Source organism: Passer domesticus, chromosome 3 (genome assembly GCF_036417665.1).
Source record: "Passer domesticus isolate bPasDom1 chromosome 3, bPasDom1.hap1, whole genome shotgun sequence".
Classification (NCBI taxonomy): domain Eukaryota; kingdom Metazoa; phylum Chordata; class Aves; order Passeriformes; family Passeridae; genus Passer; species Passer domesticus.
The window spans coordinates 104609687-104627508 of record NC_087476.1 but is presented as its reverse complement, the minus strand read 5'-3'; the positions used below and the strand labels follow the sequence as shown (position 1 = coordinate 104627508).

The window sequence follows — 17822 nt, the reverse complement described above, 5'->3', positions numbered from 1 at the left end:
CAGTTTTGTGACTCAACCTAGCTCACACTTTGGGAGAAGCTGAAAAACATCTGATGTCACACTTCCTATTTTTTGCTCTAAGGAGTGAAGGAAAACGTAGTAAAATATGAGAGGAAACAGTGCAAAGTAAAATATAAATTTGTGTACAGTCTTCACTAATCTTTTAAAATTATTTAAAATCTCTTAAAGGAAGTTAATATAAATTAAGCATTCATTTAAATTCACAAAGCATCCTATGAGATCAGTAAAAAAAAATCCATTTTACATACATTTAAATTGAAAGTTATAAACTGAAAAGCAACTTGAGGAAAAGTGCTAACAGCAGCTGTGGCTACATGAAGAAACCATTTGTCTTCCTATCCTTTCCTGTTAGCTAACTGCAGTGTGCAGAAACCCTCAATGCCTCCTTATGTCACCCACATTTGGTTTAGGGAGAAAACAAGGGTAGCAGTGATTCTTGTATTCACAGTACTCACTTCCTTCATAGCCATCAGCTCTCCAGTGTCAACACTGATACAAGTATAGACCTTCCCATACTGGCCTTCACCTGCGAAGTTAGGGTAAGGAAAATTCAGTACATTGCCTTCAACAAGCAACAGGTACATCAACAGCATAGAAGAAACATCGCTGCTCTTTACCTTTCTTTTCATTTACAACTCCAAGTAGCTTTTAACTGTAACAATAACACATTCATAGCTCTCAATTCAAGCTGAATGAAAGTAAAAACATTCATCGGCTGACCTGAAAGAAAACTTCCCAAGAACAAATATTTTCCCCTAAATTCCCACACTAGAGAGTAAAATATGATCATACAGGGGAAACAATAAGATTGGTGAATTAAATCCCAGAATACCAACTAATTTCCATTCATATTTCTGGTTCTTCCAAATGCAGAACTTGAGCATTTTATAGGTTTAAACACATGCAGGTAACCCAAGATCATACCTAAGTAAGAGTCCTAACCAAGTCCTTCTCCTTGTTTCCTGTTACTTGACCAATGAAAATGTCAATGACCTTCTACATTAAGAAAATCCTAGCCACAACAGTATTTTGTATTTTAACATTTGGATTTCAATAAAGCTGACAATACCTATGCAGAGACCAAAGATTTTTAAACACAGTCTTTTATTTCCTTCAAAAATACAAAGTTTGGTATTTTAGCTAGATAAATGAAAGTATAAAGAACATACCAATTTTGTTTCCTCTCTGCCACTTGAAAGTCACTTTTCTCAAACCTACGTGCATGACATTATCGTAAGATTTCGGTGTGTCACAGACTTGGCCAATGATGTTCTTCCTTCTCATCTCTCTGTATCTCCTTTCTTCAAACAACTGAACAGACTTTTGAACAGCTTCCATTGGGGCTTGCTTGGAAGCAGTGTCTAAAAAGAGTGATGAACAATTTCCTAGATTGACAAATATTCACCATCATGTTTTGTTATCTTTTGATATCACATGAAATACCCAGAGTTAAAACTATTTTTTGAGTCTAATTAAGATGTAGGAAAATAATAAGACATTTTAACAATCACATATGAATCACATACAAAACTAAGGTAAAATGAGAGCAATTGTACTTTCCGAATAATTTCTTACTTGATTCAAAGAAATCACATTTATGAAATGCAACACACTTGTTTGCATTTGACCTGTAACTAACCTCTGAGAGTGGAAATATATTAAGGTCATAAAGCACTAAGGAAAGAAGGACAGGTAAGGTTTTGTTCTTCAGAAATATGAGAGGTTTCTTGAAAGAGCCATAGCATCTGTTATTTCGAAGATTTAGACATATTAGAAACTCCAGCTCTCAAGTCTTATCATGAAACAGCATCCTAGTGGGTGAGACCAAAGAGATCTCAGGGCAGTGTTAATTCATCCCCTCCTAGTAAAGCACAAAAATTATACATCTGTCACTGTCAACACCAGTAGCCTAACCTGTTCCTGGAAGTCTCCAAAAGATGGAGATGATACTCCCAAACTATATATTCCACTCCCCTACTCACAGTTAATACTGGTTCTGCTATACCAAATATGCCTTACTATAGATTTAAATCAAAATCTTTGTCTTATTCACAGTGGACAGTAAAACCAGTTCCCATTACAGCAATCTTCTAGGAATTTTTAAGTTTTCACTCATTCTTCTTTTTCAGTTTAAACAAACTGAAATTCATTCAGTATTTATGTTCTGACTTCTAGATTTCAGAATAAGAATTTGTAGTTCTTCCTGTTCTGTGTAACACACATCAGGAGACCAATTTCCAGTGTGACAGAAATGTTTTTCTCATGTCTCATGAGGTTCCACTCTCACATTTATGTTTGCCACAATATATGCAAATAAGCTTCATGTATTGATCCATACAGTAGAGGAGTGTCTGAAGTGATCAACTTACTTTCAGTTTCATGAAAATCAGCAGTAAGACAGAGAGGAAGGGGCCCCACAATAGCCTTAAATTTAGGAGACAGTGTGGGATCACACACTATTAGACACCTAAAATCAGAAAATCCCACACTGGGGAGGGATCTGGGGAAGTGAGAAAGAGCTTCCTACTGTCATAATTGGGAACTGAATAGGGACAGCAAATTTTTGCAATTTCTATATAGTAATAAATGAACTCATTTTTGTAGAACACTGGTAGTACCTTTCAGAAACTGAAAAGAATTAACTTTTATAAAGTTTAATTACTCCTACCTTGTGATTCTGTTAGCAATATCCCACACCTGCAATCAGGGTTTTATTTTTTCTCCTTCACATGTATAAAGCTGTGAAAATCTCTTCACAATCCAATAAAATCCAACCTTTCAGTACAACACTGGTCTATCAGACATTACATTACAGTGACTCCTGAACACCTACCTTTGGTCTGGTTGATCAAAGTTCTGAGCTCCCAGCTCCGCCGGGATGAACCACTGCAATCTCCTTTTGGATACAATGGCTCTGGAGAAATAACAGTGTGAGGACAAAAGCAGCTTTATCTCATATTAAAGATTATGCCACTCTTTTCACCAGAAGCTCAAAATTAGTCCTACATATAGGACTAATAACCCTACGTGTATAGCAACATATGCTCTTGTAATCAAAATTGACTTCTCTTCAGAAAACAAATTATAAAATAGAATTTCATTTGTATAGAAACAGAGCTCTCCTTCCACAGTTTAGGGAAGCACTTCATGCCAGGGCACTCAGAATCAAATATGCAAGATAACTGTAGGAAAACCATTTTCTAATGTTCCTTAGAATAAGATTTGTATTCATTCCAACCTAAGCACCTTCCCTTTCATATATATACCAGAAAAAAAAATGGAATAAGCATGAGGCAGACAGTATTTTCAACATTTGCTTAAAAACTAACAAAGATGAAAAAAATCTTCCACACCTTTTAATATAAATTTTTAAGGCATTTCTCTCTATGAAATCCAGTGTGGATGACCACAATATCAACTCTATTTTGCTTCAGATTTTGTACTTCCTTTTAATTTGCACAATCAATCTTTCAATGTAGTTCTTGCAATAAATATCACATACACAGGGGCTGTGGAAGAAAACTGACAGAGAAGCCCTGATCAGGACATCAAGTCACACATCCTGCCCCTTCTTCCAGGATTCAAACAACAGCAAGTATTTGTAACACGAATACTGCAGGGATAAAGAACTGGACAGAAAACACTTCACTATCCTGATGGATCCAGTTCATACCTTATTAACAGTGTTTTGAAATTTTACTTTCAAATGGGGTATATAATTCACAAATCATATTACTCATTTCATCTTGAACACTGAAACTCAGTAAAGCACCAGGAAATCCCTTCAGATACAATTCAGAAACAATATGAATGGCAAGAGAACAATGAATATATCTGAGAACAAAAGGACTTCCTCTGACCCCATAAGCCCACAAGTTAAAAATCTAAGATTTCTGAATGTGATGAGGTGAAAAAAATTTTTGGAAAGGGTAAGAGCTGGGAACAGCTATATTAATATGTGTTAATGACATTAAGCATCTGCACATCCAGGTCACAATTTGTTACTGTGACAATCACCTTCTCGCTCTTCAGTGGGACTGGAGTGACGACTAAGGGATCTGAACTGCAACTCAGCTGCTATTGAAGCAAGTCGATCATTTTCAGGGACACTGGAACCCCTGTTAAAAAGAGCCATCATACTAATTAACTTGTCATTATTATTTATTTAGTGCAATGCTAATTTAACTGCAGTTTTTAAGAGACAGAACCTCTGAAGCCTAGGATGTGAACCATGAAAGCAACATGAAAGAAAAACTGATGCTGAAAGGTAAACAGAAGATCCTCTCTATGCTTTTTCCCTCAAATGAGGACTTTTTAGATTATTTTAGTTATGCTACTCTATGAAAAAGCCCTAAGCTTCCAAAGCATAAACTACTTCAAACTGTTTCTTGCCTGTAGCAACAGAATCCATTTTCATTATTTGTAACCTACTACTAAGAACAGCTGCTGCAGGATGCAGATTGTGCCAGGGTTGGATATACAGTCAGAAGTGATTCAGCTGGGTGATAATGTGAGCCACATCACCAGATGAAATGTAGTAACTGATTCATGTGCACTGCAAACACAGTCACAGTCCACAGTCATTAAGTCAGAACCAATGGAAACGTAAGCTGGTTGACAGGAAGGACAAGGACAGCAGCCTGATCACTTAGAGGCCCCAGATCTTCTTGACAGCACAGAGTGGAATCAGATGAACAAGAAGGCTGAACAGAAAGGAAACAATTTTAAGAGAAAAAAGACTTCAATTCTTAGGTCTTCAGCCATCTTCCTCCAGCCTCAGACAACACTTAGTCCTCTCAGTTTAGAGCTGTAAATTCTTTGTGGAAGTCTTTCTACCCTTTTGGAAAAGGTTCCCCTTTTTAAAGTTTGATGGGGAAGAATTGTGACTGATGTCTCCTTAAACATACCAAGTTTGAGGTATGAGCCAAATGTTACTGAAAAGTGGGCAACATTGTTAAATCCTTCACTGAAAGCTAACAACTACAAGAAAATGAAAGATACTTTGCATCACAAGGTTCACACACACAATGAGAGGACTGCCAGTCCTATAGTTGTTTCCAAATTGTATCTGAGTATTACACAAAACCAGTTTTTAAAAACCCAAAAATAACAGAAAAACAACACTATGACCTTGAGAACAGAAGCCAAAACCACAGGCAACCTATCCCCATGCAAATGTTCTCCATACAATGTTTGCTTTGCACTTCCTTCTTCTGCCCCACCAGATTTTATAAGTTTGAAGCAGGAACTGAAACTAAACTAGTGAAAATCCTCATTATTCTTCAGGAAGTCGAGGTTTTAATGAGCAAGAAGGCTAAGGTGGTTCTCAGCATATACACAGCAATGATTCCTGATGCATGAAATGCTTAAAAACAAGCAAAGCTACATCACCTCTAAAATGAGCAGCTGCTAAACAGGCCTAAGCACCACAGCTTTGAGCACAGGCGTCTAAACCCCATTTCAGGCCCATCTTAGGCACCCACACCTTTTATTCATCCAGAAAGTCTGTATGCATATTATTAGGCAAAAAAATAGAGTAAAAGAGAAGAATACTAGATAATTTTTGGCTCCAGCCCTCGATAAATAACAAAATTATGAATAATAACCACAGTTAGCTCAAGAATTGACCATCTCTAAAGATTATAAATATAAACCTAGCATAAATGTATAAATACCAGAAAGCTCAATGTAAACAACCAAGTATTTGTGCTTTGGATTTTAATTTCTAGTTATACTACAGTGTTTTTTCTTTTGATTGTTGTTGCTAAAAAAAAACTTCACTAGAACTATGGTGGCATTTGTGCACTATGCACTGCCTAGTGCACTATGCACTGCCTAGTACAACTGAGTTCCTACATTCAACTTTTCATAGATATTTAATGCTTACAATCATCTCTTAAATGCCTAAAGAGTTTCTGGAAAGCATCTGAAGCTTCTTTGTGCTATTCTGGCACTGGACTCTACACTTTGCCAAACCACAAAACATTTTGTTGATCCAAAAGATTCCATTTCTCTTTTGTAGCACAAATAAACTAAATTCATAATTAAGACCGCAATGCATCAAAGTTTGCAACTTTCTTTTAACTACAATAAAACAAAAAAAAAGTAGAAATATATTACATTGTAGTATTTTGCCTTCCTCAATAAACAGACCCCCTAAAAAAACCCAGCAGCCTTCAGAACTCTGTCTCTGCTTTCATAAATTTTTTCTTCAAATGATTCCTAGCTCATACAGGGTATTAAACACTAACTTAAAAATCCAGACAGTGCATTAAAAAAACCAAGATCATGGGATATTTTATGAACAACCATCAGAAAAATGGTTTCAGAAAAAAAGCTGAGAACTCTAAGAAAAATACAAGTCTTTGAAAAACACTAATTATCTATCCCACTGTCAGGGTATAAAGCTGCCAGAACCTCTTAGTAAATATTTTCTAGCATTTTACTTACTTGAAAGGACTACTATGCTGCAGACTATTGTCTACTCTGTCTTTTTCATGAGGGGGCTTAAAACAGAAGCATAAAGGATAAATAATGTCCATGTTTGAATTACAAAAATTTCAATATGTATTTCCAACCCAAAAAAGGGCCTACATTCATAAGCTACACATCTGGAGGCAACTGTAAAAGGTGCAAGTCACATCTTGCAGTAAAAATAAACTTGCAGAAAAGATTACATATAAAAAGTGGCAATTTACTTCCCTCTTAATAGCTTAGTGCATGCTTGTGCCATGCATCTGATAACAAATCAAGCTATGATGGTCTGCTGGCTCACAATCAAAATTTATTTATTACAAAACAATTCATAATCAAGCTATATCCAAGTTTGCTTTGATCACCATCAATCTATAGTTCCTTCACCTCCTCTTTTTTTCTCTACCATCTTTGTGATGTAGTCAGATATATGTACCCATTCATAGGAATTTCTATCCCAAAGAACTTTCAGTACTCTTCAGTAGATATAAGAATCCAAAAGGCTATTTTTAAACACTAAGATGACACCACTGTGTTAAGAGCAGGCTTTTCACAGTCAGGGGTGCAGAGGGAAAAAAAAGGCAAAGTTGGGAGATATGTCAGTGGTCTGACTTGGAATATGAGAGGAAGAAATACCAACAGTCTGAAATTATAACAGCCAAATAAAACCTCAAAAAATAAGAAAGATACTGACATAGGTCTGTCAAAAAAAAAGTCACTTGTGATGATATAGAAGCTGTTTCCATTACATATCCTGATACAAGAATAGTTTCTTTCATATTAAGTTTATTCTGCATCACCCTATGAACCCAAAGGTGTAGCAAGAAATGATTAAAAAAATCCTCATGTGTTTAATTTTGCATTTGCCATGACACAGTATTTCAAAATACTTATGATGGAGAGTAACAATACCAAAACTGTTAGCTAACATGAAAAAAAATGAAAATCCTTACCCTAAGTTGTATCTTGCAGTTATCTTAGTGGAAGTGATTCCATGATTCTAAGTGTTAGTTATCAGTACTAATTATTTACTAAAGTTATACCAATGAGCTGACTGGCATATGTTCATTGCATGGACATTTTACTGAGTTCTAATCTACATCAGAACTGCATGCTTCCACTACCACACGTCCAGGCTTTTTGAATCTGAAAGAGGTCTCATCATTGATTTAAGACACGCGATTTCGCTCAAGTCGAACATGAATGAAGGAGCCAGGGAAGACACGATGGAGGGAAGAGCGCGGTGCAAACATCTATTAGGATGTACGTGGGAACAGTTATGTGGGTGATGTAGGGAGGATGAGTCTGCTACGGCACGGAGCGCAGCTACCTGGTCTCATTTGCACTGCTGAGAGGTTTGGGCTGGGCTGAGTCGCTCCCAGCGGGAGCGGGGCGACTCACAGCAACACTGCCATGGCTCCGCGCATCGCAAGGGACGCTCCGCGTGCTGTGGCAAGAAGAAACACTTCAGGAAACAGTTAAAAAAAATGTATGGAGTTGAAAGGTTGTTTTAGAAACAAAAATTTGAAGTGTGTATAATGACGCCTGATTTTAGAAGTTTTTCAGTTACATGAAGATTTTTATGTGGAATAACACCGGGTCTCAAAAGCTTTGTGGCTGCCAATGTATACAATAATAGTGCTCAAAATAAAAATCTTCTAATCTATAGAATACTACTGGTTTCTGCCAGAGGTAAGTGGCTTCTGAAAAAAAAGTCAATTGTAGAGTTTCTCACTGTCATATTCTTGGAAAATAGGGCCCTCTGTGTAAAATTGTGCATGGCAATGTTTATTTCAAACTTTTTTTAAACCATTTTTGCAATATTTCTCATGTCAACCCTTTCAAAGGTAGGATAAAAGATTCACTGTTTTAAGCTTATTCACAGTAGGTTGGTAATGATGCAGAAATGCCACCATATCTCAGAATGCTGCATTTTTAAGTTGCATGTATGTAAATTCTGAAAGCACTGCCACAGGAACTTCGGCAGGCATTCAAAGTGTGGAAGGAAATAAAAGTCTTGTTAATGAGCAGTTTTCACTGAATTAAAGCCTTTTACATTGAAACACTGGTTTCAGGAAAGATAAAGGGGATAAGAATGATTTCAAAGTGAGAACCCATGCACCAACAGAAATGGGGGTGGCCAAGCAGCAAGAAAAGGAAACTGTATTGTCCTTAAAAACACATCAGTAAATTCTAAATCACATACATGCTAATTTTTTCTATCTGCTTTGCCCTCAAATGAAAATAAAAGGTGTTCCACTTACTAACACTCAGCATAGCCAAGAGAGGATAAAACAGTTTAAAATGCTGTACTAATGCTCAATACCTGAAGCCTTCAGGCGTGGGGATGATGAGATGAGGATTTGGTGGATCACTATGGCACCGAGGCACTTTTACAGGACGGGGACTGTTTCGATGAACAGCTGCAATCATAAAAACAGATCACATTTACTTGGATGTCAGAAAAACTCTCTTAAGGGCCATTTCAAGACAGAAAATTAAAACAAATTCCTATTTACAGACTTAAGTGTGAACTAGCATGTATTTCTCTTATCCTTTAATAAAAATACATATTATTCCAACTTTAAATACATCAATTGTATGTATTAATACTTTTCATATTTTTGTACTACTTAACTCGTCTGCAAAATAATGAAAATTCTCCAGATAGTCAAAAACTAGCAGTTAGAAAATGTGTACATACATTCATAAAAACTTCATTTTTACTTCACAAATTATTCTTATTGCAAAATAAATATTAACCAAATAATAATCAGCAAACCAAAGAGCAATATAATGTTCCTTTCCATAAGAATTAAGCTTTCTCAGACAATAATAGAAAGCAAATTCTGAAAGAAAAAACCCACATATGACAGTTTTATCCAACCTAATGCCCCCATGACAGTCTGCTCCAAGGAAGTGGTACAAATGGACAGGACAAAACCCAAATGGGTAGTCACTATCTTTATGCCTAACTAATTCAGTGCCTCCAAGAGTCTGCACCATCTTCCCCCAACTCCTCTTTAAACACTAAGAAAAATACTGTGGCAGTCACATCTCAAGACAGCTGGTTGCCCACCAAACCATGAGTCAGTATTTCTGCCAGGCTAGGCTCCTCTCAGGGAGCTAAGTTTCTGCCTTGTTTGCACTACTAGGGCAAACAAAAGATAGCAGGGCCAGATGTTGGTTGTCCTGTTGTAATTGGCAAATACACTAGCAGGAGACCCAGAAGGCAGCTCCTACCCCACCCAGGTAGACATCAGCTGTGTCACAAAGCAAAAAGATAAAACACTAGGAGATACACAGCTGTGTGTCTAGAGGCAGCAGTGTGAACACAACTGGATTCTCAGCTTCAGGAAAAGGAGTAAAGACCACAGTGAGTTTATGTCCTTCCAAGTAGTATGCAAATATAACCAGGAAGTCTTATTTTTCTTCTGGTCAGCAGATAGGAATGGGTATCTGCAATATCTGCAGCCAGGATACAGTCTATGTTAAATTTCACATGTATTAAAGTTTCAGACCGCTGTTGAAGTCTGCACCACTTATCTGTGTCACCTCCTCCCCATGCCTCTGAGACAAAAGCTGTGGAGCAATTTAGTTTGTGTGATCTGCAGTGTCTGCAATAGCATTTATAAGAGTTTCAGTAATTTGGCATCATCATGCTGGTGATTCACCTAAAACAGGCCTCCCTATCACCAGTGAATGAAAGTGAATGTACAGGTTTTAAATCACTGTACAGAATTTGGCTAAATTTGATTTTAGACTATGCTTCTTTGATTGACCTTCACTGCAAAAGGTTTGTCAGCTATAACACTTTCTCATCAAAATGATATCGAAGCAAGCTTTCCTGAAAAACTGGAAAACTCTGCTGGGGGCAGATTACCCTCCCCTCACATCTTCCATCATCAAGCCTGCCCAAGACATGGGCACCAGGACAAAGATAAAAAAGAAGACAAAGGATTTTGAAAAGTAAATGAGTCAATGGAGTTGAGAGGAGGAAAACAGAAACAGTACTGAGAAAGAAATGAGTAAAAGGCACACACAGCAGACAAAACATTCTTTTCTCAAGATGCATCATCAAATATGTTGACTTCACTCAAATGATATCAACATTTATATCTATAAAGATGTATTTTACATTATGCCATATTTTATAGCACAGAACTTCTCTGCACAGCTCCCATGTATAACTCATGTGTATTTGATAACATAAAGTCCATTAGAAGCAAAAACATCTGCAGTGCCAAAGTGTAAATAACTGCAGTGCCACAATGAAAGTTTGTGAGAGGGAGCTTTAACTACTTTCTTGAAGTTAAAATCACTTCTTTAGCTGATCTTTAAACAACACAGCCCTTTCCTACAAGATTTGCTGGACTTCACAGGAAGGATAAAATGAGAGGAAAGAATCTGTAAAGCTTTGAAATTTCTTGGGTAAAACTATCACATATTTACACTTTATCAGGGAATAATGGTTTCACATCAACAATCACAAATAGATTGAAAATACTTTTATTGGTATTTCTCGCATTTTAAAAGCACTTTACAATCAAAATTCTGTAACAGCAGCAGCAAAGCTCCAGAACAAATGCCAGTAACTTCTGCCTTACCAAGGTACAAACCTGTAACAGGACTGTGAGGTTTTCCAATAACATGGCCAATGCACTCATTCATCAGAGCTTGTAAACTCTAGGAAAGACAAACATAAAAAGTTGTGATGTTTTGTTAGGAGAAGGTTGATGGTCATATGACAAAGCTCACAGTAAAAAAAATTACATTGTTCAAGTGTGTAATCTGTCAGATAAGCACCCCCATATTCTACCTATTTTATTAAACTTCTGGATCCACATTAGCATTTTGACTTAAGTGATTTTTTTAAAGCTAGAAGTCTCAGCTTTGTCTTGCCTTTTGTCCTTGTCAAAATTACATAACTGTAAGAACTGAACAGTAGCATAACAGAGAGAACATTTCAAAATATAAAGGTATTGGAACTTAACATTCATTGTTAATATAATTAAAATCACATTTCCTGGAAAAACTGTAACAACCTTCTCTGTTCTCACCTTCCACATCCCAAGAAAAAAAACTAAAAAAATTGAGTGAGAATATGATGGCCTGAATCTCAAGATGAAATTCCGTTAAAACAAAAAATATTAAGCCCTGCATATTAAAAGAAATACACTTTCCTTATCTACCCATGATGCTATTAAAACTTTCATGAAAGGGATTTTAGAAGTTAAAATCACTGCACTGGGCCTCAGACAATCTGAGCCAAATTATTAAGTAGTAGTATTCAATAGGTATGTAATCCTGGACAAGTGGTTAAATCTTCCTCTGGTTCAATTTACTCGTCAGAACACCAGGAATAAAATGCATCTCCACAAAGTAGTAAAATTATGTTCTTTGGTAAAGCTGCTGTGAAGGTCACTTCTATTTGCCAGTCACTCACTGTAGCCAAAATTTCTTCCAGAAATTCAAAAACTTAGTGAAGACCAGGAACTCCAAGGACTAGGAAAAAACAGGGCTAAGAAAAAACAGAATTATAAAACTAAAGAAGCGTTGAACTTGAGACTGGCATATTTTATCAACGCAGACTGAGCTAGAATTTCATCTTGAAATGTAGAGCTCTAAATACAGACCATCATTCTTCCATAACATGATGTAGTATCTGAGAGATCAGGATTGACATTGCCATTTCTAGGTAAATACTGAGACCTGTGCTATACAGATTAATCAAAGTGGCTTCAAGTGATGATCTCCAAAACTAAAATCCAGTTTAAGAAAGAAACAGAAGTTCAAAAATGCAGTTAAGGTTTTGGGCTCCCACCTTTTTTTCCCCCTTACTTGCTCAAAGTCTGTTTCAGAAACTGTGTCAAAGCAGAAGAATTTAAGGGGCTACCTCCTAAAGCTAAAGTACCAGTGTATTCCAAATAACAGCTTAACTTTGTCATTAAGGCAGACAACCCTTTCCCAGCAACACAAACTAACAGCACTAACACATAATTTACTAGAGAACTCCTGATAAAAATACATGTGAAAAAAGTCTAAACTGTGTATTTTGTGGGTTATGCAAGATTAATGTGGTTGGAATTTCATAACACATATTGAAATACGTTAAGATCAGGAGGTGCTAACACTCACATTCTGCTATTTTGTGACAACTGTGCTTTCACTTCTCTGTAGTATTGTACCAAGATGAGAAATAAATTCTCAGAACAGGAAAAGGAGGAAAGCAGAGTAGACAAAAAAAGCCAGCTCTACTCTACTGGGTTTTTTTTCATAATAAAAACAAAAGATGTTCTAAAGTCTGTTTCACATTGGAACTATGTGAAAATTAAAAAATCTTTTGTATTCATACCCACAGATGAACTTTGGGTGTTAATTAAGCCTCAGAAGCTTAAATTTAGAAATTGATTATCACAACTATAAATCTCTATAGAAAGCTGCTGTCAACTTTTCAAGACACAAAGGGAGATGGCCTCCCAAGACAGTACCTGCAACTTGTCAGCAAACTGAAACCATTACTGGCAATGGTAACAAATCCACCCTTTTCAGAATCCAACAGAAGGGATAGCAGCATCAACAGTGATATACAACAGCAATTTTTTCAGAATTGCACCTATATTCAGATGTTGTTTTATAAAAAGTATCCATGCAAAACATATACTGATAGCTTCACAAGCATTTATAAATAAACACCAGTAGAAAAACTTATCCATACCAAGAAGTCATCTTCTGGGAGAGCTGAAATAAATGCTGGCTCAATGGCTTGAAGAAAATCAAAACCTTGAGTTGCCCATCTATGTAAAAGAAAAAGACAAGACAGAAAATGAAATGGTCTTTGGCTAAAACCATCATAAAGAGTTTCAATTACATCCAAGAACGGTAAATAACAGTTCACTATTTTGACTCTGCAAAATATGATTAAATCCTCATTCAAAAAACAGACTAATATATAACACGTAAAAATGTTACGTTTTATCCAATTATATTCAGACAAAGACTGATTTGAGCAAGGACACTGCCAAATAAGGTGAGCAGGTCATGCTATGTACCTACACCCATATACATGCTATCTTCCAAACAGTATCATCAATTCAACCATCATTTGTTTCAGAGCAACAAGCCAAACCACTGCAATCCCTGCCTGAGGTCTCCTTTCTGATACAAGACTAAAAGGATACTAAAGATTTCATGACTATCTGATCAGTAAGGACTGGGCATCAGTGGTTTCATGGCCTAGATTGGCAAAGTAAAGTAACTTGGCTGGAATGAATTTTGTCTTCAGGCACCTGCTGTCCCCCACTGCCTCCCTCTTTGACCTACTTGAACTAGCACCTGCAACCTACAAAACACAGATAGAACCACAGGATATCCTGAGTTGGAAGAGGCACACACGGATCATCAGAATTGAACTTCTGACTCCACTAAGGGCAACACAGAAGTTCAGAGCACAGTCCAAATGGTCCTTGAACACTAGCAGGCATGGGGCCACGACCATTTCTCTGGGGAGCTTTTCCCAGTGCTTGTCCACCTCTCAGTGAAGAACTTTTTCCTAATACCCAATCCGAAACTCCCCAAATGCAGATTTTAAGCCATTTTTAAGCTATTTTCTCTTGTACAGTCACCAGAGAAGATATGAAGAAGTTACAGAGAGCAAGTAATTTTCCTCTTCCCTTAGCTGAGCGAACCTAGTATCCTTAATTATTCCTCATTACATCTTGTTCTTTAGTCCTTTCACCATCTTCACTGCCCTTCCTGTTGCAATATTTTTATGTCCTTCTTAGATTATGGAGCCCAAAAGTGTACAGAGTACTCGAGGTGAGGCTGCACCAAGGCTAAACACAGTGGCACAACCACTCCATCCAGCTGATTAGATCTGTGGTGCCTAAGGCACCCCAGGATATAGCTGGCCCTTTTCACCACCAGGGCACATCGCTGACCCAAAGCTCACCATCAGCAAGAACCCCAAGGTCCCTTTCTGAATGGCTGCACTCCACAATCTCTTAGCCTCTGGACTATATGGATACTCAGAGTTACAGCACCCCAGGTGCAAAACCTGGCACTTTCCCTTGTTAAATTTCGTAAGGTTGGTTATTGTCCAGCCCTCATAATCTATCAAGTTCTCTCTGTACTATCTCTGTGCCCTTGAGGGAATTAATGTCTTCTCCTAATTTAGTATGGCAAACTTATATGTACACAACTCCTGTATCCAGGTCACTGATAAAAACATTGAAAACACTGGCCCCAAAATTGAGCCCCAAGGAACACCCTAGTGACTGGCAGCCAGCCAGATGACACTTCATTAATTCAAATTTTTTGAGCCCAACCCTTCAGCTCTACCAAAAACTACCACAGCAGCAACAAGTTGGCTGTTACCTGGGTCGAGTGCCTCGGCCACTCTCACATTTTGTTAGCACATAATTCATCCATTTTCGGGCAAAGTTGATATATTTGTCTCCAATTTTCTGCCTGAATTCTCCAGACATCAGACGAACAACTTCTTTATGGTACTGTAAGAAACTAAAGATTACTTTTCATATATTAATAAGAACAATATCTACTGGAGTATTTGAAAGCTAACAAAACTCTACAGTATGGTAACAGTCACATCCTATTCTTAGCCAAAATTATTTTATGCAAGCAGTTGCCTACTTATATACAAAAAATTAATCAAGAAAAGTATGACACAAAATATGATACACTGAGAGGCAGTACTGAGCCACACTGCGTTTTTCTGTGTGCATCAGGCACGTGTTGATGTTTAACAGTTTACACAGCATTGAAGAAATATCCTACATAAACACTTGATTCTGTAACCAGAGACTGAACTGCAAAGTAGTGTTTATTTTTAGTTATATTGCAGTAACATTAGGGGATAAAAAAGTTATCTATGTGCATTTAAAAATGAAACAAATACCAGCTATTTCTTATAAGACTATCCAGAAGTACATTAGGATATGACACAATCTTTAAAAAATTTTACAAAGCCCAGAGGAATCAAATAGCAAAACAGTTAAGACATCTGAACATCACATTTTAAATGCCTGCAATATAATGCAAGCACTCAAAAGCTTCTACTTCATCAAAGAACCACCACAAACTCTGAAGGAATGTCTCATGTTACAGTATTATGCTATTCTAGGCTGAAAAACGGTGAGAAGGTAAGTTAAACCATAGGGTGGTGGAGTGACCATCCTTGGAAATATCATAAAAATGAGTAAATATGGCCCTTGGTGATATCGTTTAGTGAGCATGATGGCACTCAGTTGAAGGCTGGACTTTATCTTGGAGGTCTTTTCTAACCTTAATGATTCTGATATTATCTAAAATGCTGCCAAGCAGCACAGCTTACAAGACTATATCTGAATCATCAAGTTCTTAAAAGCTTTTCAGATTTCCAGGCATTGCTAATTTAACAGATTTATCCAATTCATCTGTTGCTTTTCAATTATTCTCAAGTAAAATTTCTGAGGCAACACATTTTTTATGACATTCTGCTAAAACTGGGAAGTCACAGTTCACTAGAAATTATCAAATGTGAGGCCCATCTACATGAAGGACTGCAAGGAGGATCCAGAAAACAACAGACCTGTCATTCTGAAGGCTATGAATCTACAGGACAACCAGGAGATAAGGCCCAGCCAGCATGAGTTTGTGAAAAACAGGTCCTACTTGACTGACCTGATCTCATTATATGAGGAGAGCCACTTAGTGGATCAGGGAAAGGTTGTGGATGTCATCTACCTATATTTCAGTAAAGTTTTTGACATTGTTTTCCACAGCTGGCTGTTCATGGTCTGGACAGAGGTTCACTGTTTGCTGTGTAAAAACCTGGCAGGATGGCCAGGCCTAAGGAGTGGTGCTACACCCTGCTGGTAGCCAGTCACTACTGGGGCTCCCCAGGACTCAGTTTTGGGGCCAGTCCCGTTTTATGTCCTTATCAATGATCTGGACCAGGGGATCAAGCGTACCCTCAGTCAATTCACAGGCTCAATCCAAGTTGAGTGGGAGTGCTGATCTGCTGCAGGGCAAGAAGGCCCTGCAAAGGGATCTGGACAGGCTGGACTGCTGAACCAAAGCCAATGGTGTGAGGTTCAACATGACCAAATGCCAAGTGCTGCACTTGGGTCACAACAATCCCATGTAGCACTACAAGCTGAGGGAAGAGAGACTGTAAAGTTGCCTGGGGTAAAAAGACTTGAGAGTGCTGACAACTGGGTGGACATGATCCAGTGTGTGCCCACGGGGCCAAGAAGGCCACTGGCATCCTGGCTTCTATCAGCAACAGTGTGGCCAGCAGGACTGGGCACTAATGGTACTGGGCACTGCTGAGGTTACACCTCAAATATTTTGTTAGGCCCCTCACTACAAGAAAGATGTTGAGGTGTTGAAGCAAGTCCAGGGAAGCTCAACAAAGCTGGTGCTCAAGTCTTGTGAGGAGTGGCTCAGGAAGCTGGCGTTGTTTAGCCTGGAGTAAAGGAGGTTCAGGTGCATCCTTATTGTTTTCTACAACTATCTGAAAGGAGGTTATAATGAGGTGGGTGTCAATCTCTTCTCCCAAGTAAAAAGTGTTAGGACAAGAGAAAACAGCCTTAAATTGAGCCGGGGAGGTTTAGATTGGATATCAGGAACACTTTCTTCACTGGTAGAGTGGTGAGGCATTAGAAGTGGTCAGGCCACAGGAAGTGGTTGAGTCCCTATCCCTGGAGTTATTTAAAAGATGTGTAGACATAGACATGGTCCACTTGTGGACTTCATGGTTAACAGTTAACAGAATTAACAGTTGGAATTGATTATGCTAAAGGTCTTTTCCAACCTAAATAATCCAATAGTTCCATACATTCTTTGTATTTCCACAGTTGTTAGTTACCTTATTTGCACCAATGCAAAACCAGAAATTTCAATTGGTTTTTGTTTCCTTACCTCAAACCCAAAATTATAACCCTGAATCATGGCTTCCCGGTAGTATTGCTGCAAAGTGGCAGATTCAGATTCATCAACTTCAGCATCAAACTCAGATGTGAACATGTGATCAACTCTATCAATGGCACTGCTTATCTTATTGCATAGCTGTAATGCATCATTCTGAGTAACAACAAAAAGGGATGGGGGGCAGCAAAATATTACTTAGTCTTGTCAATTGTAGAATAGAAGGCAAACATGAGTCTAACCATTACATTATTTTAAATGAAAAGGTACTATAATGCCAAAAAAATTCATTCAGTCTTGAAAAAACAAACATTTTCCAGCAGCTGCATGAAGCAAGTCCTGTAATTAAGTATTATAATAAAGTTTGCTTGCATGTGATTAACTTAAAAACAAAGACA

At 37.6% G+C, this 17822-nt stretch overlaps 1 protein-coding gene across 9 annotated transcripts in view; it reads right to left on the bottom strand.

The window, feature by feature from the left end:
- MAP3K4 (mitogen-activated protein kinase kinase kinase 4) overlaps positions 1-17822 on the bottom strand; it is a 66487-nt gene that overhangs the window by 12608 nt on the left and 36057 nt on the right. For 6 of the 9 annotated variants that reach the window (XR_010359383.1, XM_064414860.1, XM_064414858.1 and 3 more), the window contains 10 exons: positions 17419-17580; positions 14872-15005; positions 13214-13292; positions 11103-11181; positions 8822-8918; positions 7826-7942; positions 4039-4139; positions 2855-2935; positions 1191-1382; positions 477-547 (listed from right to left, as the gene is read on the bottom strand). Coding sequence is in view for 8 of the 9 variants with exons in the window: in XM_064414860.1 (XP_064270930.1) it covers positions 477-547; positions 1191-1382; positions 2855-2935; positions 4039-4139; positions 7826-7942; positions 8822-8918; positions 11103-11181; positions 13214-13292; positions 14872-15005; positions 17419-17580 (1113 nt within the window). In the remaining variant the exon portion in view is untranslated. The remainder of the gene's footprint in view (positions 1-476; positions 548-1190; positions 1383-2854; positions 2936-4038; positions 4140-7825; positions 7943-8821; positions 8919-11102; positions 11182-13213; positions 13293-14871; positions 15006-17418; positions 17581-17822) is intronic. The other 3 variants (XM_064414859.1, XM_064414863.1, XM_064414864.1) reach the window with 3 other exon arrangements.